Below are 21916 nucleotides of genomic sequence, written 5' to 3' on the forward strand. Positions count from 1 at the left end.
GAATGTGAATGGAGGAGTTGACAAGAGGTGGTGGAGGCAACCTTACCCTCATTAGCAACATCTTAAATCACGGAGAGAGAATGTCCTTTCTCATGTTTCCTGCACAGATGCTGGAGATAATTCTGAGTCTATAAAACTTTGCTGGATATAACTCGGTTTGCAGGATCTCATTCCAGGTTTGAGGAGTGAGTACATTCATGTCCGGTCTTCAGACTGATGCAGTTTGGGAAAAAAAAAAAAACATGCCACTTGGCTCTGCTGAAATCTACCCCATAGCTCTGTTTCCATGGTAGAATCTCTATCTCATCAGCTGCTGGCCATAGTTACAATTAATCAAATCCAAATGCTTTTGTCCAAGCACAAGACCTGGTGGATTTCCCAAAGAGACGCTTTCCCATCTATTTCACCTTGCAAGGGGAAGACCTAAGTTGAGGTCTACCCCTTGCCTCATGTCATACTTTGCTGCTGAATGCCTAGTTGAAGGTGTCTGTGGCACCCTTCTCTAGGTAATAGGGGATGCTCAAGCCTCTTCATACCAGGGGTACAGTTACAACAGGAGGGACTGTGAAAAACTGACTTAAAAATAACCATGAGCCTGTAAGCTGGACTGCTGTTTTGGCAGGTAAGAGAAGGGTGGTACAGAGACAGTTGCACCCATAAATCATGTAACTGCAGATAAAAAGGGGCTTTCAGTGTCTCAAATTTTGTGATTTTGTCAGTAAGATAGCTATTTTGGGGACTCAGGCTTGTATCTTCTCTTTAAATTTAGTATCTTGGCTCCTACTATGATCAGCAGAATCACAGAATCACAGAATCAACCAGGTTGGAAGAGACCTCTGGGATCATCGAGTCCAACCATTGCCCTGACACCACCATGTCAACTAGACCATGACACTAAGTGCCATGTCCAGTCTTTTTTTAAACACATCCAGAGATGGTGACTCCACCACCTCCCTGGGCAGCCCATTCCAATGTCTAATAACCCTTTCTGTAAAGAAATTATTCCTAATGTCCAACATGAACCTCCCCTCACGAAACTTGAGGCTATGTCCTCTTGTCCTATCACTAGTTGCCTGGGAGAAGAGGCTGACTCACTAAGGTCACCTCTGAGCCTCCTCTTCTCCAGGCTAAACAACCCCAGCTCCCTCAGCCATTCCTCGTAGGTCAGACCCTCCAGACCCTTCACCAGCTTGGTCGCCCTCCTCTGGACTCGCTCCAACACCTCAACATCTTTCTTGAAGTGCGGGGCCCAGAACTGGACACAGTATTCAAGGTGCGGCCTCACCAGTGCCGAGTAGAGAGGGACGATCACTTCCCTAGACCGGCTGGCTACACTGAGATCTGGTTTGTGCAGTCAAGGGAGCCTGAAGGATGATTCAGATGCCCTACCATCACGGATGGTCTTCAGTTCCCTTAATGTTGGCTCCTCCTGCCATTTGAAACTCCAGAGCAGATGAGACATCTGCACGGGGCTGGCAGACATGACGCAAGACAGAGGAAGCCCATGATCTTTTTGGTGCAGCAACGGGATGCCAACCAGGACACTCCACAACACCTGCGCTGCTGGGTTTTTGTATTTTTACTGCAGTCCTCAGGAGAGATTTGTGAATTTTACCTCAGTATTCAGTGGTTTGAAATTGTTTTTTGGTATCAGCACAGACTTTGCAGAGAGGCACCGTCTGTCTGAATAATTCAGGTAACATTTATCATTGGCTTACACAGGCTTTGTCTGCCCGCCTTTTTGGGTGAGAACAAACTTTGCTGTGCCGCTGTGCACAGCAGTAAAGGTGTAGAGAGGGCAGAGAGAGAGAGAAATCTTGACCTGCACTGGAGCTGTGACAGGAGGGGCTAAATTAAAGAAATTAACAGGGATCAGCCCCAGGCAAAGGAGGAGATCTTGAATGTCTCACCCTACTTAATTGTTTACGGTGTCTTCTCTGACTTTGCAAAGTGATTCACTTGGCAAATATACAGAATTGTCTTTGCATTTAAGTACTCTTAAATACTCTTGCTTGTGAGCATGTCTTTCTATTGTGAGACAGCAATTCACGTCATTCCAATCTCTTATTTTATCTCAGTGATGTAAGGATAACAAACTCCCTTCCAATAAACACCTAATGCCATGTTGCATGTTTCGTGTCAGGCGAGGAGTAGTGGGGATAAAAGGAAACCGTGGTGCCGAGATGATGAAAGGTTTCCATTGTCAGCTCCAGACACAACCACGTGAGAAGCACAGGAGAGCAAAGATGACACCTAAACTCAGACGGGTTTGAGTAAACCTGTTATTTGAGATCCCCGAACCCCATCACAGCTGTTTCAAAAATGGAAGCTTTAAATTAACAGTTTGCACAGGGACAGGCAATAAACATCTAGAGCATTTTTATATTTGCGGACAAATGCGAACTTATCTTCTCTCTCACTAAAATAATCATTTAACTTGAGGGGATAAATTCTGCTCCCCCTTAACCAGTTTTCAAACTCAGCTCACTGTGTATAATCCAAGGGATTCCTTGGCATCAAAATTCAGAAGCATGATTTTTTTCAAAAAGAGCAGTTTTAGAGCAAACCAAGAGGCTAAAAGCAGAGAAACACCCTGCGTATGTGCAGGCTTTCCAGGACAGCAAATTGCCTTTCCCTGGTGCTTGACTCAGTTGAACCGATTCACAAGTTGTCACTGGTTGGGGAAGAAAGAATTAGAAACTCCTTTAGACAAAAAAAAAAAAATTTCCTTCATTTGGTGTTTCAGAAACTTCTATAGCTATAGTGAGATTCTTGTAAAGGACTCCCTTCCCCTTCAGTTGGTAGAAAGAGGACGGGGACAGAAAAGTTTATTCACGGACAGCGTAAGGGTATGGATGCTCCCAGAGCCCCAGGCACGAGTCTGGATCATCCTCATTCCCTGGCACTCTCAGCTTCTCACCAACACTGAACTATCCATGTTCAGCACATACTTGACTTCCAGTGGGATGAGTCTGCTCACAGTGTGAAGATATGGAATTTCTTTGTTGGCGGCGCTTAAATATAGGTTTAAGATTTAGAGTATCATGTATTGCCCTGAGGCCAATTGGGGTGGTCCCTGAAGGGCATCCAGTTCTCACCATCAGCATCAGTTACCAACAAACGCCTAAAAGAAGGCCCTGCCGCGGGGGTACATGGGCAGCCACTCCTGTCACGAACCTGGCACAGAATCAGCAAGGTGTGAACATCACCGTGCTCTCGCGTCCTCCCCAGCACCTGCGTGACATTGCAGGATCTGGTCAGCAAGGACTGAAAAAAAGCATCGCCAAGTGCCATTGTGATGTCTCTGCGAGTGCATGGCAGGACGACCAACAGCTGGGCAAGAATTACGTCCATCAGCAACGGGCAGGCACACCAGGCTGCTTGCCGCCTCCTGAAACCCGCAGATGCAGGAGGAAGCCTCAGCTTCCAGCAGCAGAGGAGCTTTACTGACGGGGACATGCAGGGTACCAGCACTGACCGTGTTCAAATCCAAGTGATAAATCAGCGATGCCCCAAGCACCCAACTACACTCAGCATGGGAACAAGAGGAGACTGTGGCCAAAGAAGGTACAGCTGCCCTAACTCACCCAGGCGCTGGATACACCCACAGTAATTAATATTACAGAAATAATGTAGTTAAAAGCCAGTGTTACCACACAGAGTTATGCAAGTTACAATTACACATTTTGCAAAAATTGAGCCATATTAATTACAACGACAAGTCTTGTTCATAGTAGACAATTTCTCCTGTCTCTGTTCCTGTCTTTTCCTTCTGGCTAGATCATGTTTTAGACAAGACTTTGCTAAAGACCGAGCTGCTACCAACTCAACCAAGATGACTGCCTGGAGTCGCTGAAATGTTAGATCAAGGACCTGGGCCAAAGAAGACATGTTATTATAAGTGAGTCCAGTACTGCACGGCTCAGTTCTTGTTTATTTGTTTTTTAAAGTCTTTGTAGTTGGCAGTTGTTGCAGGGAAAAACCGTTCAGCTTACATGGTACTACCACTAACCACATTCTTTGGAAGAGCTACATTACAGAACAAGTGATAATTAAAACCAAAATAAGATTACTATACTTCTAAATGAATTTAATAACTCATCCATGGATAACTACATAGGAAAGCATTTATTATATAGCACCCACAGTAACTGTTTCCATATGAAATAGCTGGAGAGGGCCCCCTGCAATATTAGCAACACATTTCAGTCTTTGACCAGAAAAAGAAATAACGTGAAAGCATCCATACAATGGCACGGTATTCTCATGGAGATAATGTGAACAACAATTTCCCCACAGAAAGGCGTCACTGAGAGCAGCGACAGAAGACGAGGCCACCTCTGTTCACGCAGGCATGAGCATCGCTCGCCACCACCCGAGCACGCGGGGCAGAAAGGCAGCGTGCCTGGCAGCCACAGCAAGCTGGCAGACAGGCGGGTTAGAGCTCTGCGACGGAGGAGAGGATGAGTAAGGGACACAAAAACTGGTGTGTAACACCAGGTGTGATTGCCCGGGATTGCTACTGCTGTAGTGGTGGATTAGCCCGTGCTCTGTGGCAGGATACTGTTACTCATGGCATACATTTCACTTGATGATAATTTCCTACACAGCACGGCCACCCCTCCTCTGAGTTTCTGTCTGTGCTGAAATGCTGCAATCGAGGCCCTGAAACAGCTTTTAAAATAATTGCTTTTTTTCCCAAGTAGGCTCAAATACTGAGACCCCAGCTGTCTGTCTGGGACTGCGTCCTCACAGGGGAGCAGGCCAATAGCATATTTGTGGGGCCCATCACTGGCTTAAAATGCACGAGGCGACCCCTCGCCTTTTTGGTGGTGCTGGCAGGGAATAGTTTTAACCTTGCTGTAATAGTCATCCCAAAATATCTTTTCTGAACAGCCTTACGAAAGCTGCCAGGCAAATCTTTCATAGCTTTAAGTATTACTGGTACTTTCCAGATAACGTAATTCTGCTTTCTCTGGGCCATTCCTAACGTATCACATGCACACTGCATGACTGCAGGGGCAGCAGGACAACAAAAGGTTTGCCAAGGCCGACTACCTCCCTGGAGCTGAGCTCCTGGGACTTCTCGCCTCTCACCTCCACAAAACACACTGATAGGGCAGGTGAAGCTGAGGAAACCTGCCAAGATCAGTGTCCCTCCGACAAAAAAATGCCAAAAAACCTCCCCCTTCAAATGGTCAAACTTTGCTTTCTATCCCCAAACAGCAGCAAAGCCCCATCCGTGCTTCTGCAGACCAAAACCAGGAACTGGTTTTGATGTCCTAAAGAAAACATGACAGGTACATTGCCAGCAGCTTCCCCTTTAGTGAGCTAGAAAGGGCTTAACGATGACTTCTGATTGTCATAGGAAGAAAGCTGTTTCTTAAATATCCAGATTACAATCCTTTTAGACTTTTATAGAGCAAAGTCAGCATCCTATTCCTACTTAAGAGACAGCCAGCACAGGTTTGCCTGTGAAGCAGGTGCACAGCAAGATACAGCAGGTAAGTCAGTACTGAACTTACAGCCCAGTTATAGCTCCGGAAAGCAATTACAAAGATGTGATGACAGATGTAGGAGCTTAATAAATTAAAAATAAATAGTAGCAGTGACTCAGGATTAAATTCTGCAGTTCTTGCTTAGACAAGCCTGCTGAGCTTTCAAACATATTGCTTACTGCAGCGTGCAGATGTTTATTAAATCGAAGTGAAACTAGAGGCTTCCAACTATCCCTTTTGCACCCAAACTCATTCTATAAATGCAAAAAGAAAAAAGAAAAAAAAAAAAGCACAATACCAAATGCGCAAGAGCCCTCTTACAACTAAACCTGAGGAAATGATGAAATACTACATTTCTCGCAGTCCAAGGCAAAGATCCCACTGACTCCAATGACATAGAAATTTACCTTATGGCCACAATCTGACATTTTAACTATGGTTTCAATGATGTCATCGAGCCTGAGGACTAATTCAGGCACAGAGCTGCTTTGATTTGCATTAGATTTTTGATCTGCATGCACAATAGTTAAGGAAACAGACTGTCTATTGCCCTTTGTATTTATCATAGAATGGTCTGGGTTGGAAGGGACCTTAAAGATCATCTAGTTCCAACCCCCCTGCCACAGGCAGGGACACCTGCCACTAGACCAGGTTGCTCAAAGCCCCATCCAACCTGGCCTTAAACACTGCCAGGGAGGGGGCATCCACAGCTTCTCTGGGCAACCTGTTCCAGTGTCTCACTACCCTCACAGCAAAGAATTTCTTCCTAATATCTAATCTAAATCTACCTTCTTTCAGTTTAAAACCATTACCCCTCGTCCTGTCACTACTTGCCCTTGTAAAAAGTCCCTCTCCCGCTTTCCTGTAGGCCCCCTTCAGGTACTGGAAGGCTGCTATAAGGTCCCCATGAAGCCTTCTCTTCTCCAGCTGAACAACCCCAACTCTCTCAGCCTCTCTTCACAGGAGAGGTGCTCCAGCCCTCTCATCATCTTTGTGGCCCTCCTCTGGACTCGCTCCAACAGCTCCATGTCCTTCTTATGTTAGGGGCCCCAGAGCTGAACGCAGTACTCCAGGTGGGGTCTCACAAGAGCTCACAGGAGTCCAGGTTTGTTAAAAAGCATTGTATTAAGGTGGCTGCCAAGTCAATAGAGACTTCCATATGATGTTTTTTAATAAGGTCAAGTTACTTCTAATAATAGTCTGCAAAGACTAATTTCTAAATAATTCCTGTTGCAAAACGAATCACTTAATTGTAATGTTGCTTGAGCTACTCATTAGTCATTCCTTTGAAATGCCTTTAAATCCATTTTTATCTTCCTTATCTTCCATTTAATCATCTCTCACCACAACAAAACTCTCCCTAGCTTCAGCAGAATTTAATCCTAGGCAAATACTATTACAACAGGGGATACCTAAGTGTCCCACACAAAAAATAGTGTTAAGCAAGCCCTGCCAGTTTTACCTCCGTGTGGTGGTAACTGTAGTCAACCCAAGCCTGTGGCACTGAGTGGCATGTTCATCCTTAGCACAGCCAACTTAAGTTGGTCCCTCATCTGTGTGTATAGTAACCAGCCCCAAACAGATCGAGTGAAGGCAGCCCTGCTGTAAAACTTCCAGTTCGGTAAATTAAGACCATCACAGTCTTTGCTCTATAAAAAGCCCCATGGAATTAGTTCAAGATCTCTTTCCTTGCCATAAGGAAAAAATAGCAGATGGCATTGAGTCTTTCCCTGAACAACTGGCTGAGAAATGGCAGAGGGACCACGGGAGGTAAGACAACACCCCGTGGCAGGGCAGAGGGCTCCTCAGTGAAGAGGTAAAATTCTTCCGAAGCTTTGAGAGAGTTCAGATGAAAGTTCAGCTTTAACGACTTCTTTCCCCAGGGAGCAGAGGATCTCTGAACAGGTGGGGTGAATAAGCAGATGAGAAAGAGGTGGCACCAAGGGAACAACCTGTCCCTATTAAAAACAGTGCTGTCCAAATACAGAGGAGAACTAAGATTAATGAGGAAATTCAAACTAAAACAATCCCTTGAAGGCAAACAGCTTCAGAATTTGAAAAATTCAACTATAGAAGGCTTGAAGACATCCCCAAAACTCATTGCTGAGGGGAGCAGAAGTATGTGGGTTTATAATAAAACAGGAGCTAATGAGCTGCAAAAAAATCCATGGGTGTGTTACATTGCCTCTACCATCAATATGTGAATACGAGAGCAAAGGATGTGGTTCACCCATGACTTCATGCAGGCAAACACACTTTTCACATCCAGCAGTGCCAGATGTTGTGCCTCCCTGTTCCCTCCACTGCCTTCCCTCTGCAGTTGTACCTCTCTAACCAATCCCCTCATGCAAGTGCACGGTATCTAAATGACCTGTATTCATTTATATAACTGGTCTTTGCTAGGATAGGAGACACATACAGAAGCTGGACAAAAACCTCAATGACAAGGAAATTACTGGGAGGGGGAATGGGAACTGAAACTGTTACTTCTAGTATTACAGAGCCTGTGTTTAAATAACACTCGAGACAAGTGACAGGAGGTCCTACTCAGACCACCCAAAGCCAAATTTTGACTCAGCTGTCTCCTCGCTTCTCCTGTGAGGCAGGAGAGCACTTGCTTAACAGATAAGAAATCACACAGGTGGACACAAAGTACAGAACACATCTATTCTCACATAAACAAGGCTCTCGAGCCTAATCCAGAGCAGCCTGAGTCACAGAGGATGGTCAGATGATGGAAACACATGTTCAGTTAATATTCCCATTCCTCACCATCTTGGTTCTAGCAGTGAGCGCTAGTGATGCAGCACTGATTTCCCCAACAGCTTTGCTACCGAGCTGCAGCTCTCGCACTGCCAGGCAAGGACCGAGCAGGCATTAAATGCACAACACACAGCTAAGGGCAGCCAGGAGCTGCTGGCAAGGTGGGCGCAGCCTGGTGTCCCTCTTCTCAGCAAAAAAGCTTGGAGCGTTTCTTCGTTCTTCCCAGCTCCTGAGCATGAAGATCCCCTACGGGTTAGCACAGTTTTAAATAATTACTCATCTGGCAACACTCTGCTTTGCTCCCTTCCTTGGGATGTGTGTCATCTCCCTGTATGTGCAAATAAGGTTAAGCCTGATTAAATTAACATGCAACATTAAATGAATTGAAGATGAAAGGACAACTTTTTGTCCTGTTGCTTTGGACACCGTTTCATATTTCACAGATTGTAGGAGAAATTTTTAAAGATGTAAACATGAGCAGGTATTTTCTCTGGGTTATAGACTGTCTTCCTTAAGTCAGCCTGCTAGTGCGTTTGGCCATGCTATGAAACAAAACAAACAAACCTTTTATAAAAGCAGCCCTTTCTGAGCATCCTGCTTTACATTTGCAAACAGTTCTGCCCTCCCAGTGAAGTTAGCACTTTTATATGCATCATATGCAGTTCATATGGTTATTTATGAAAGATACCATGGGCAAAAGTGGACAATCCACACAAAAACAAGTTCCCCGAGCAGTTTATTCTTGAGTGCTGTATTTAGGTATATAGCACATTATGTGAGATGAACAGTGGTGAAATTTGTAACAATTTACATCCAGGTCAAGAATTTAGGCAAGAATTTGAAATTATATTCTTCTGACCTCTGCTGTAGTCAAAATATTGAGAGCCTTTAAGAAGCCATATCTGTCCCTTCACATTAAGGAAGCCACCCATCTCAGCTAGGTAAGCAAAAGAAAGCCTGTACCAAAGAGAAAGGATTCATCATTGTAAAAGTAATGAAAACAGTGGGTTTGGGTTGAGGATCACATTCTGTGTTGCTCTGCACCTCTGGCTGCTCCTGTTCAGGAAGGCCACCAGTATTACATTCGGGTGTTAGTGCCTTTAAGCTGGGGATTCATCCACAGCCATAGGAACAGGAAAAAAACCACAAACCACTGAAGATGCTAACGTGGAACAAATTTCACCTTGCAGTTGTTTGTACTTCAGCAAAAGCACAGGCTCTGTCAACACCATGCTGTAGATATTTAGCTGGCTGCTGACAACAGCTGAGAAGTCCCTGTGATTTGGAGAATGCAAACATGCTTTCCACATCCAGAGAAGTCCAGCAGATGCCTACAGCAATAAGGATGAGGAGAATCTGCTCTACAGCTGGCCATTCTTCATCAGTCATTCACCAGGCCACCCAGGACCTCCAGCAAATCCTGCAGGAACTCCAAGACCCTGAATGTTTCAATCAAAGACTTGAGTCACACACTGAACAGGTGAGACAAGCTCTGAATTCCTAGAGTGGAAAAACAGCATTCCTTTTTTGTTGTGTTTTTTTTTTTTTTTTTCTTCTTATAAAAACACAACAGTCCCTTTATGTTTTTGATTACTGATATGCTTTGGAAAGGTATTAAGGTATTTTTATATAGCTGTGTCTGGTGCCATTAAGATCTCTTTCCTAGGTGGTACTGAGATAGAGGCTGTCCCTGTGTATTATGTTATACTTGTCAGCACTGAATTTCATTTATCATATTATCACCTCTCATAACATGTCTGAGATCCTTCCGGAACACTCTCCAGCTTATTTTTGTTTTCACTATCTTGAATAATTCTACATCATTGTCACCAGGCTATTTTCTTCATTTCCCGTTAGCTTTTAGGAATACACTCAGTGGCACAGCTCCCCATGGGACATTGCAAACTTGACCATTTGTCTCCTTGCTGTTAACAAGTTATTAAAATAAAAGATAACTCCCCCTTCTTATCCCAGCAAAGCTTAATGTCTGTAAGGATCTTTAGTGAGTGACCTTATCAAAAGCTTGTGGAAATCCACGTACGCTGTGTTAACGGGAGGACTCTGAACTACATGTTTGTAGACACTGTTGAAGAACATACGAAACCTTCCTTTTCCACACTATGCCTTATTATTTATCTGCCAACACCAACACTACCGTTCCTCTCAGTTTAACTAGCACAGGCGTCAGACTTGCTGGCCCACTGTTCCCTAAGATCCCTCCAAGACCCCTTTAGAAATACGCTTCACATTTGTACAATTTCCTGAGCTTTGGTATGAAGGCTACTTTAAGCAGCAGGTACCACACTCTGGTTCAGGGCTGGTAATTTCACAGTAGAGTTCTGGGTAATTACTGTCTGGTCCTGGTCATTTGTGACTGTTAATTTCATCGATAAAAATATCTTTAATTCATCTGCTTTAACTCTGTCATCTCTTGGCACAAATCTGGCAAGCTTCTTGCTCCTGATGGGTTCGGAGAAGACCTTAATATTTTCATACCTATTTCTCACAAATCTTTTAATTAAGCTTTTAACAATTTTACATCACTTTACATTAAACTTGCTACTATTAACAGCAGAGGGACTTTAAAATTTGTTCTAAATTTAAATCACTCTAATCTATAATCCAATCATACGAATAGAGTTCTACTCTGCCTATACACTGAGGAGGGTGCTACTGCTGAGTTCAGTGTCAGGGAGAGTTAGGAAGAATACTCTTCCCAGCTTTCCCAGTAGTTTGATAGCACTAAAAAGGAAAAAGACCCACACCACCAACTAGGTTTCATACAACCAGACTTAAAACCCCCAAAACCCAAGCCACACAACTCACACTAAAAATAAATACATTCTAAAAACATTTGAAGCGTTTGATTTACTTCATCACATTTGGCAGCCTGTTGTGTTTTGCCTTCCACAAATGGTCTGGATGGCAAATTCCCATGAGTGTTTACAAAACCAGAAAAGCTAACCAAATAATTCAGAGCTTTATGGAATTGGATGTTCAGTTAATAATGGAAAATTGCTCTTTTACACATAGAACTGAGGTGCTGCACTCCCCTCAGCCTGCCTGTTCAAGAGAAGTCTGGAGAAATTTTAATTCCGTGGGGCTACACCTCCAGACAACATTCCTTTTCAGTGTTAAACAAGATATGTTTGGAGATAAATGGTAGCACAAAAAGCATTTATAGAAATTATATAGTAAATATATGTCAACAACAGCTACATTTCAGAGTATCAGTGTTGCTTCCTGTAACACTTAAGGAAGGAAGCCATACCTACATGATCTGTAAATAAGCTGTAACACTGTTCCCATAGCTATCGTACTTTTTGGTTGCATACAGGAGACAATATAGAGTAAGCCAGTTCCTGTGATTTGATTTAAAAAAAATAAACTATTTATGTTCGGCATCAATCCCATTGCCAAAGCTTAGGACAGAACTTTAACAGCAGCACCAGTCTGAGCTACATTCATCCGTGATGACAAATACAATAAATATGACAGCCAGGAACGTGCCTGCTAAAAAGACCATGTCTTTAAAAAAGGTACAGCAGTCATTCCAACCGCAGCCTATCTGCCTTTTTCTTTCTAATAACAGCTACTGACCTAGCTCGCGACCGCTCGCTTGCACTACTCGCAAAGTCAGGCGGGCCTGTGAAATGCAATGTTTACGATATCAACTTAATACAGTTAATATCTTAACACGAGGTCCCAAGTATTTAAAAAAAAAAAAAGTGGCTTAACTATCAAATTTCAGAGGAAAGAAAGTGGTGATCGTTTGAATGGGCGTCCAAGTGCTTCCCACACAGGGTGAGACTGCGAGAGACACGCAGTGGCTGACGTGGGAAACACACAGCCGCGGTGACGGAAAGGCTCGCTTCTTCCTTTGCCACTCTTTAAGACAGCATTACCTGAATTCAAAAGCTGTTCATCCGAAGATGCAAATACCTATAAACTGAGTTAAAAATCTACATTCCCCCCTTATTTCTATTGCCAACCTTCAGTTGTTCATTAATTAAATGGGGGTTGTTTTCTAGCTTTATGACTTTGAAAGTTCCCTTTAAATTTTTCTACCCTCTACTTGAATTTTTCTACAGAATCTTTTCCAAGGAGAGGGAAGGGCAGAAGCTAAGCAAAGTGCATATAAACCTCTCAAATTCTTGAAATGTATAAGGAATACATATTTGGTTTATCCCCAACATCTACAACATCCATCTGTTTTAAAACAACCAACTACGAGTTTTTTCCGATGAAAGTGTAAGTTTCGTGTTTGCACCATCTCTTTCAGTAGAGATGATATTTCCTACTGTCACAGCCTGCACTAAAGATGACAGGAAAGCTGTTATTTCCTCAGGACTGTCAGTCCCCCATACTCCCTGTGACTCAGGGCTGGGGCGGGTACCCAGAGCTTCCCCAGCCAGACGCTCAGCGGGGCAAGGAAGACTTGACCTTTTCCTGGCAGTAGGAGCTTCATGAACTTTTCTCTGCGTTTGGGCTACTGCCAAGTGGCTGCACACATTATTTATGTGCTAGTTTGCCCACGGTAAGTCTCTTGTTTGGGTCAGCGCTGCTGACTGTAAGGTGAACACAGGGAACACTGCAAAAAAAGGAACAAGAGGCTGGAGGAAGCTGAGATTTTATTTCTGAAGGCTGGTGCGCTTGGGACTTCAAAGCCTGAGAGCGTTTTTGTTTTGTATTGCAAATGTGGAAGAGTTTAGTGTAACATAGTAAGTTCTTCAAGCGCTGCCTGGTAATGTTACTCTAAATAGCCTGCAATCTGACTGGTTGGAGCAGAGAGTTACTCCTTCCAGGTGGATGCCTGTATAAAAACCTCTGGAGTGTGCATCTGCCCACAGGAAACTGCCAGCACCCTCCGCCACAGCAGGTACCCACACAGCCATCCAGCTAACCTCATCTGATGTGCCTTTGTGTTCTCTGCTAACTAACAAAGGAAATACCTTTGTCTGAATTCTTACATGTCAGGTCAGCTGTGTTAGCCAACAAAATCCAACTTACCTAACCCCTACTCGGATGCCTTTACCTTGGGGACTCAAATATCATATAGGTTTACTATAGTGATGTTCCTAGCACTGACATCAACTTTATTTCCTAGCATTTATATTAATGTTTTGGGGTTTTTCTAATTTTTTTTTTTTTTTTTTTTTAGTGCATGAGAACATGACAAAATTGCATGAGCTCTAAGAAACACGGATGTTTGTGTATGGTATGAGTGTATGGCTAAGCCCTGTCTCGCAAAGAACACACTGCAATTGCATTTCCCATGTAAGCAAATGGAATTGGCTTTTGCCCAAATAATTCAGACTAAAACAGACTATGCTGTGTAACTTTGTGCAGAGGTGAGAGAAACACGTTTCAGCAGAGTTGTGTTTACTGCTGAAGATCCAGTGACACAGTACTGCTCGCTAACCTACTTCTTTTTTTTGGCCGTGTAGCTATATTTGAAAAGTTCTTTCCAAGCAACGGATTTTGGAAGTTTAAGAGGCACAAAGTTTATTCTTACAGGGGATAAACTGTTACCTTAAGGTTTATCATCATCTTACAATTTGTCCTTCAGTGTTTAATTACCTTGTTAATTTTATGTGGCATTGTCAAATAGATACAACTTTGTGAATTATTCTTTCTTTAGGTTCTGAAGAAATCAAATGTGATTTTGTAAGTCATTTTGTTCACAACCGTTTTAAGACTATTAATTAAGTCAATATGGGTTTAAAAACTTTGGAAAGCACAGAACTTAGATGATGACTTTCCTTCAGGATAATTTTGCAAAGAAATCAGCTACTAACATTCAGAAAGAGCCAGCATTTTCTAAGGAAACAGATTTTGGTTGCAATATTATTATATTAAATCAAAATGCTTTTAGAGATATACCATTTTCAGAGAAATACGGATCAGAAAAGTGTCAAAATTGTAAGCGGTGTCAGTATTTACAATTCTAGAAGCACTGCAGCAACTTGACCATATTAGACATAGGGTATGTAACAATGCAAACACCACCTATTTGCAAATAGCTTACTCAATACTCACTCATGCCTGTAGTCTTCAGGTACAGTGTGTGATTCAAAGCTGTGCATCATTAAGGCCAAGATGCTAACATACTTGAATTCTTGAAACTGTAAGACTTAATCTGACCTGTAGTTTGCAGCTAAAAAAATGCCTTATGTTTTACTCCAGTTTATGAAATATATCATTAGTAGTTATGGCAGTAGGTTGTATAAAAAAAACCAAAAAAAACAAAAACCAATACCACCTTTCTATTTTGCAAAAACTACACCTATGAAAAGATATTATTATAGCATCTAGAAGCCCCAGGATGAACCAGAGCCCAGTGTGTTACATGACATACAAATGCAAAGTGCATAATCTTTATCCTTCAAGTTTACCATCTAAGAACTCGGGCAACTGATGGACTTAGGGACCACACCAGTCTCACCACAGTATCAGCGTATCCACTACCACCTGATCATTTTAAGAAGGGATTTAATAAAAACAACAAAGGAACTTTATAAATATTTAAGCAGACTCCTCTTGTAGAGGAGCTCAAAGGACAAAGCATGAGAAAGCATAGCAATTTTTATTTTGAAAATGTATTGTAGCATCTCTAGTTTAATTCAGAATTCAGTCTGTACTGAATGAGTGATAATAGGGTGTATATATATCATGATCAGAGATGCAACTGTATTTACTGCAAGTACTTAACAATGAATCAAAAAATATATATTTACTAAGCTTGTTTCCAAGCTATTTTGTGGTATTCACTACTTGGACCTGTTGCAGTAAGAACTTATCTAAGCAAAGTAAAAAATAAAGAAGGATCACTTTCTACCCAAACTGACAAGTTAAACAGGTTACTCATTAAACAAGCCTTCCTGTTTTTTACATAAAAAGGTACTGGACAATGCAAAGTTTCCTCCTGCTTTGTAATTTCCAGGTTGGCTTTTCACTTAAATAGTACAGATTTCATGCTACAAGAGCCTTAACAAATTAAAAAAAAACCAAACAAAATCAAACTTTGAAAATGCAGTCCTTTGCATGTTTAAACATGAAATGTTCAGAAGACTGGGTCTTCTAGTAAGTGTTTTCTGGCTGTAGCCATCACCAGTTCCGACATTCATCTCTTCATTACACACCTTGCCAATTACAGATGTCTTAATATTATTTCCCAGAGATTTCCTAAAATATTAAAAGATGACCAGATGTTATTCTGGCTCAAGATATGAAAAATAGGCATTGCTGAAAACTGGAAGAATACTTTTCATTACATGAGACTGCATAGAAGCCATTGCTGTTGTAAGGAGGCACACTTTCACGCGTGAAACATGAACATGGATGCATTCACTCATATGCCAGAGAATGCTGTAACTGCAGCATTATCATCAGGCTCTTACCTACCATCATCGTATCTCGAATTATACGCAAAAGGTGCATAGCCAGAACCTGTTACTAGCTAGATGAAGGCCCTCTGAGAAAAAAAAAAACCCCAAACCCCAAACCAAAAAAATACATCTGCAGAAATCAGTTTACTTTAAAGCACTCTCTTTTCTGAAACAGTACAAAATCACTGAACAAATGCAGTGCTAGAGGAGCTAGAACACAAATTCTGTCCTTGTGAATAAACCGAGTAGCAATAAGGAATATATCAGGTATCAGCAAAACTGCAATGGTGTCAATATCGTGTGTGCAAATAAACCACCCACACAAGTCAGCAGTCACTCTGCTCCTTAAAAAACTACCTGCAAGCATTGCTGAACCTCCAGGCCGCTGCCAAACCTCTCCCCCTTCTGGCCAGGAAATCTAGAACAGCCGCCTGCAGGATGATGCAACCCAAATTATACAACGCTGTCTGCAGCGCATGTGGCCGGAGAGAGAAAACAAAGATGCAGTCTCAAAAACGAACAGAATAAGTCCAATCGTGGATAAAAACAGAGCACACTCCAGACATCATGATATGTGTGAAGGGCGAACTTGTACAGCTTCTGGCCAGAGCAAGTTACAAACCATTTTTTTTCTCTTTATACATATATATGTGTGTATACACACACACACACACACAGATATGCATATATAGGTTCTATCACTGAAGAGAACTAGTTAAGCAAAAAGTTTCACTGGCATATTTCTCCCCAGGCAAATTTAGATCCAGCCCTATTCCTGCTTTTACTGCTTGTTAGCTGGTACCAAGCAGTTCCTTCTCACGTTGGCTGCTGCCCTGTACCCTGAAGATGCACAGCCATGCATAACACCCACACACAGAGTTCTCCAAAAAAGCTTACCGATCCGAACTTGTCACTGCAATTATTTCCTGACCACAATCTGCATACTCTGCAGTTCACTACATTTCAGGGTAATTCAACTAGCTGTTCTGCAGGAAAAGGCAGAGAAGGCAACTGTATACGACAAGACAAAATCAAGAGTACTAGCTGCAGCAAATTAACCAGTTTTATCACAGGAATGCCAAGTCCTGAGTTCTTTGGGAAATGGTAAATTACACAGATAAAAAGTCATAGCCATGAAAAGACAGTTCACCTTTCTCAGTTGTTGCTTCAACTGATAGAAGTACCATGCAAGCAGCTTACTTTTCAGACCAATTAGTGGCATCCATTTAATGACATAATGCTAAGATTTTGCATAAGTGCTAAAATCAACACGATAAAATAATAAATATGATAAACATGATGAAATGAAAACTCTGATAGTATTACTGCATTACCAGAAAGTCCTCGCAGCAATGCCCAGTGGAGTGTGATGTCACCTCTCATCATGGCTTCCTGTCCTTTCAACCTGGCATTGAAAAAACCCCAAAACCAAAGCCTACCCAAACTACTCACTGCCTTCTTCCAGTCGTATCTCATACAAAAAGAGTGCCTCCAAGCTTTTACAACATTATCTTTCCCCTTCCATTTCAGCTCTTTTGCCATAATCTTTGCACAGCAGCCACCATTCCCCAACAAAATTCAAAGAGTAATGGACTTTCAAACTGAGGAAGAAGAAACCGGTGAAGAGCAGTATGACTCTGAAAACTGCACTTGCAGCTCCAAGAGGGCATCAACAGGAGAATCGAACTCAGGTTTAATCCAACTTAAATACTGCGATTGCTACGGCATGCTAGCATTTCATACTTTCACTTTTCTGAGCCTTCAAATAGTAGATGTCACCGTGTCACATCCTTCTTTTGTGAAAAGAGTCTTATTGTTCTAGATCTGTTGGCCCCACAAATGAAAACTACAGCACAAACCCCTACATGGCACACTCTGGCATAGTATGAACCACAGCATACCCCAAAATACAAGCTGACTTGGTCCTGGAAGTCTTCTAGTTATATATTTGAATTGGCAGATTTTTCCAAAAGGCTCATTTCTGTCTGTAAATTGCCCACGCAAACACTCAAAATGGCAGGAAATGACCATTGCTCCTTTCATTCCCTGGCCAGCCAGACTGTCCACTTCTTGACAACTAGTCTCAAGGCCAATGAATGGCCTGACAGCTTTTCTAGTCCATGTGCCTATGTGCTATTTTTGCAAAATACTTTTTACCCTTTAACAAGCTGCATATAAAAGTACAAATTTCATCTTTTCTCTCACAGATTCACCAGTAACTCTTAAAATACTACAGAACTGGGTTCCTAGAGTTTCACACTACTTTGATAAAGAGCACTACACATACGCTGGCCACCAGATCATCATTCAGGAGTCCATAGAACACTTTGGAGCCGTGGTATGGCCGGGGGTAAGTACGTGATATGGCACCCTGAAAGCTGACACGACAGAAGAGTAAACCATGACAGTGGCACGCAAACATGAAGGAAGCTTTCTTAGATGACACTTCTGACAGTGGAGGTTTCCCTATGCAGAACGAAGTTGTGAAGTATTTCAGCAGAAAGCTCTGCCTTATGCTAACTTGCCAGTTCAGGCCAAAAGAAGTGTGGCACCTAAGTATTTATCAATTGGATGCAGATATGGAAAAAAATTAGGAAAGAGAACTCGGGAAGAAGTGTTCAGCTTCCTCCATGTTTCCAGTCAGTCAATGCTGGGAAGTAAACAATCAGCACTACAAAAAAAGAGGCTGAAAAAGAAAATTGCGAGAGATTAAATAAAGGCAGTTAAAACAATTAAATATGCTTCTTTTAAAGAACAGGCTGGAACAATTCCATTGCAGTATGGAAAACCATACTTGCGAACAGTTCTTCTTCAGTCGTTGCTTCTCCTGCTCTTAAAAACCAGAATTTTATGTGGACTGAGAAAACTGCCTTTGAGGGAAGAGAGGGCCAACTGATAAAGACATGAAAATTAAGACTTCAAAATTTTTCAGATCCACATTTATTGAAAAAGCTCACAGAAAATGGCAGACAATTTCAAAACAATAGAGAAAAAGAAAGCGTATGGGTGGGTGAAACACTATCTTATTTTGAAATGTCAGATCATCAGTTCTCACATTAATCAGGTGTCAGAATGCAGATGGTAAAACTTTCCAAGAAAATCGAGAGGTTGCACAAATTGGACTGGTGATTCATTAGCTGTCAGCATTCCCAGAGCAGGCTGCCAGTGCTGCTTTATGAAAAGCACAAGAGAAAACAGTAACAGTAACTCAACTCCAAAGAAGAGAAGCAAAAGGGGGAAGTTACTTTCTTTGGCATCGATTTATATTGTTTATAAACAGCCAATTTATATTCTATTAATAAGATCTTTACAAAGGTCTGATAAGCAATACTTCCATACAGTGCTGCTGTTTTGGGCTTTTTTTTTATTTTTTTAAAGTTTGTATTATTATAAAGAGACAAGCAGTGAGTTGGTAAATAACAATTTCCTTCGCAAAAAAAAAAAAAAGTAAAACAAACAAAATCAGTTTTAAAAAAAAAACCTCTGCTGAAGCCTGAATCTACTTCATGATAGTGAAAATAAGCCATAACATTTATAATAGTAAACCAGAACACTACTTTTTACATATTGTTACACCTCTTGTTTGCTGTTCTGACTCTATGGTTCACATCTAAACACTGCCTATCTTGAGCTGTCAGAGGACTCACAGTGTATAGAAGTGGATAGCAAACCCATATCCCATAAACAAAACTAAAAATAAGCTGTTTAATTTTTTTTTTTAATATAAAAACCAGGACACATCATAATTATTTCCATATTACATTTTTATGTTACAGCCTTCAGTGTTTTTCATTGTATAAAAAAACAACCCCTGTATAAAAACATCTAATGAATTTTTGTGCAACTTACCTGTTACCTTCTTATGGATATGTGTTAACCATTTTAGGCACTGGCTTTATCTCAATATCTGGAATCAAATCAAGAACAATTCAACCTCAAAGACAAAAAAGTTTTGGAAATTGGCGCTGGAACAGGCTTGGTTTCCATTGTGGCCTGTATCTTAGGTTAGTAAATTCATATTTCCTTTTGGATTTCTTTCAAAAGATGATCTAGATCCACCACTGTCACTTTCAGGCAATGAAGCAACAGCTGAAGTAAACTTTGTCCCTGCTTTTTTTTTTTTAAATGAAAATTATTGTAAAATACTGTTTTGTTAATAAAGTAACTACCCTAGTTATCGGTGAGGGGAAAGCTGGGGAAGTTATGTAGATAAAGTTCTTATATATATATGTTCAACTACGTACATGTGAATTGAAACAAATGCATGTTTTCTTTAGGCGCTTATGTTACAGCTACTGATTTGCCTGAAGTTCTTGAAAATCTCTCGTATAATATTTCAAGAAATACACAAAACATGAATACGCACAAACCTGAAGTGAGAAAACTGGTATGGGGAGAAAGCCTCACTGAAGACTTTCCCGAATCAACTTACCATTATGATTTCATACTGGCAACTGATGTTGTATACCATCATGCAGTTTTGGACCCCTTGCTAGCAACAATGGTGTATTTTTGTAGGCCAGGAACAATATTACTATGGGCAAATAAATTCAGATTCACTACAGACTATGAATTTTTGGAAAAACTTTGCAATATATTGAACACAACCATTCTAGCAGAATTTCCAGAATCAAATGTCAAGCTGCTTAAAGCCACAGTAAGAGAGAATTAAAGAGAAAACTATTACTAATTTTGATTTAGCGGCAGCACCTTACAGTTTGGAATGTTTGCAGCATTACAGTGCACCTTCTGTGCATTTATGTTTGTCAAGTTGCAGTTCTGAGTTTTGCATTACAAGTTATGAAAAAACTGGCAAGACAAATGATATAGCAATTTGTCTCTGGTTGGTACATATGACCTGTTCAAACAGACCAATTTCACTCCACTGAAGGAACAATGTTAGTAGCAATAGTTAGTAAAAAGGCTTTAACAGATAGCACTGATCTTCTGGGCTGCACTGAACTTCTGTTTGTAATGTGTTGTCTTTCAGCAAGTTTCATTTATGTACTCTTTCAGAAACCAATACAATTTTTTGCTTCATTATTTGTTTTTATTAATTATAAAATAATATTTTAAAGTATCAGAGTGCACGTGGTGTTTTTTGATCTTCAACTTTGCACGTTTATTCTGCTGTGTTTTACATTTTTAACATTATTAAACATATATGTATAGCTTTACAATACCTGATCAAGATTGAGCTGTCTGGCACTTTTTATACATGTATCAGCCTGTCCTGATACTCAACTTCACATGTTTTTTTGAGTTTGCCTGAAATCACTCCAAAATGAAGATTTACAAGAGCACCTATGCATCAGCAATGCCGAGTTACACATTGTAACACTTTGAGAGGTTGAATTTTTCTTAAAAAAATTAAATGTAAACTCTTGCAAACAATACAGGTAATGATGTCCCGTTACTTTAGTCTAATAAATAAGATTTTAGCTACTCTTGAAGTAGCTTTAAGGCCTTCATAAAATTGAAATTAAGATCAAACATGTTAAAATTCAGTTTACTGTAAAAAATACAGAGCTTTTACAGCTTTGCAGTTAAAAGTAACAATTAAGAACCTAATATGCATGCAGTAAGCCTTTCCAGCCTAATTCCAAATCCTTGGTGTTGGCAGTTCTGGCACATCCATTGCCAGCAATGGGATGCACAATAAGGAAACCCCCCGATGACAGGAGTTAGGTTAACAGGTATTAAGCTGTACCCAGGTGCCTTTACTGATAAATACAGACAATTTAATAATCAGCATTCAGTAATGAAAACATGCGTTCCAATAAAAAGTCAAACTTATCTTTTCATATCCTGCCCCATATAAAATCACTAAGTTTACAATTGTTGGTTTTCTAGAATACACAATAATCAGGTGGATACATGACAGGAAGCCAGTTTTCAGTGAAAGTTGCACAATGAGTCCATCCAAGCAACTTCATTAGCTGAAGAAAAAAAGCAAAATTAAAAAATATGAGAAGCTCTAGGGTCTTATTCTTTTTTAAAATCTAAATCCTTCCAACAAACACTGCATTGATATCAACATCTTATTAAACATAACTATTATTAGAAAGATAACAGGTTGGAGAACTGGTGATTTTTGAATTACTTAGTCCTGAAAGGGGAAAAAGAAACCATTCTATATGATCCAGTCTTTCGACTCAATGCACAAAAATTCTGTCCCAGGAGTTACAGTAACTCCCATTAATTCTCCACCTATTTTCTACTAGCAATAATTGTGATTAATAATAGTAAAAGTAACAGTGGTTAAAC

At 41.0% G+C, this 21916-nt stretch overlaps 2 protein-coding genes across 3 annotated transcripts in view; one reads left to right on the plus strand and one right to left on the minus strand.

The window, feature by feature from the left end:
* The first annotated feature begins 3507 nt into the window (after positions 1-3507).
* METTL21C (methyltransferase 21C, AARS1 lysine) lies at positions 3508-20734 on the plus strand. The gene is made up of 7 exons (XM_068395302.1): positions 3508-3567; positions 4300-4437; positions 13040-13140; positions 17180-17340; positions 17857-17999; positions 19536-19653; positions 19927-20734. Exons 1-7 carry the CDS (start codon positions 3508-3510, stop codon positions 20319-20321), a joined length of 1116 nt encoding a protein of 371 aa, XP_068251403.1. The 3' UTR covers positions 20322-20734.
* TPP2 (tripeptidyl peptidase 2) overlaps positions 20678-21916 on the minus strand; it is a 58814-nt gene continuing 57575 nt past the window's right edge. For both annotated transcript variants that reach the window (XM_068419801.1, XM_068419808.1), the window contains one exon: positions 20678-21588. In XM_068419801.1, coding sequence (XP_068275902.1) covers positions 21499-21588 — 90 coding nt within the window. In that variant the 3' untranslated portion in view covers positions 20678-21498. The remainder of the gene's footprint in view (positions 21589-21916) is intronic.

Source organism: Nyctibius grandis, chromosome 2 (genome assembly GCF_013368605.1).
Source record: "Nyctibius grandis isolate bNycGra1 chromosome 2, bNycGra1.pri, whole genome shotgun sequence".
NCBI lineage: Eukaryota > Metazoa > Chordata > Aves > Nyctibiiformes > Nyctibiidae > Nyctibius > Nyctibius grandis.

What these genes read in the sequence shown, in the direction of transcription:
- METTL21C (XM_068395302.1), top strand. Translation starts at nt 3,508, where the DNA reads ATGCCCCAAGCACCCAACTACACTCAGCATGGGAACAAGAGGAGACTG. An exon ending in AGCACCCTCCGCCACAGCAG is followed by an intron (nt 13,141 to 17,179) that starts GTACCCACACAG and finishes CTTCCATTTCAG; the next exon opens with CTCTTTTGCCATAATCTTTG. An exon ending in GAGCCGTGGTATGGCCGGGG is followed by an intron (nt 18,000 to 19,535) that starts GTAAGTACGTGA and finishes TAACCATTTTAG; the next exon opens with GCACTGGCTTTATCTCAATA.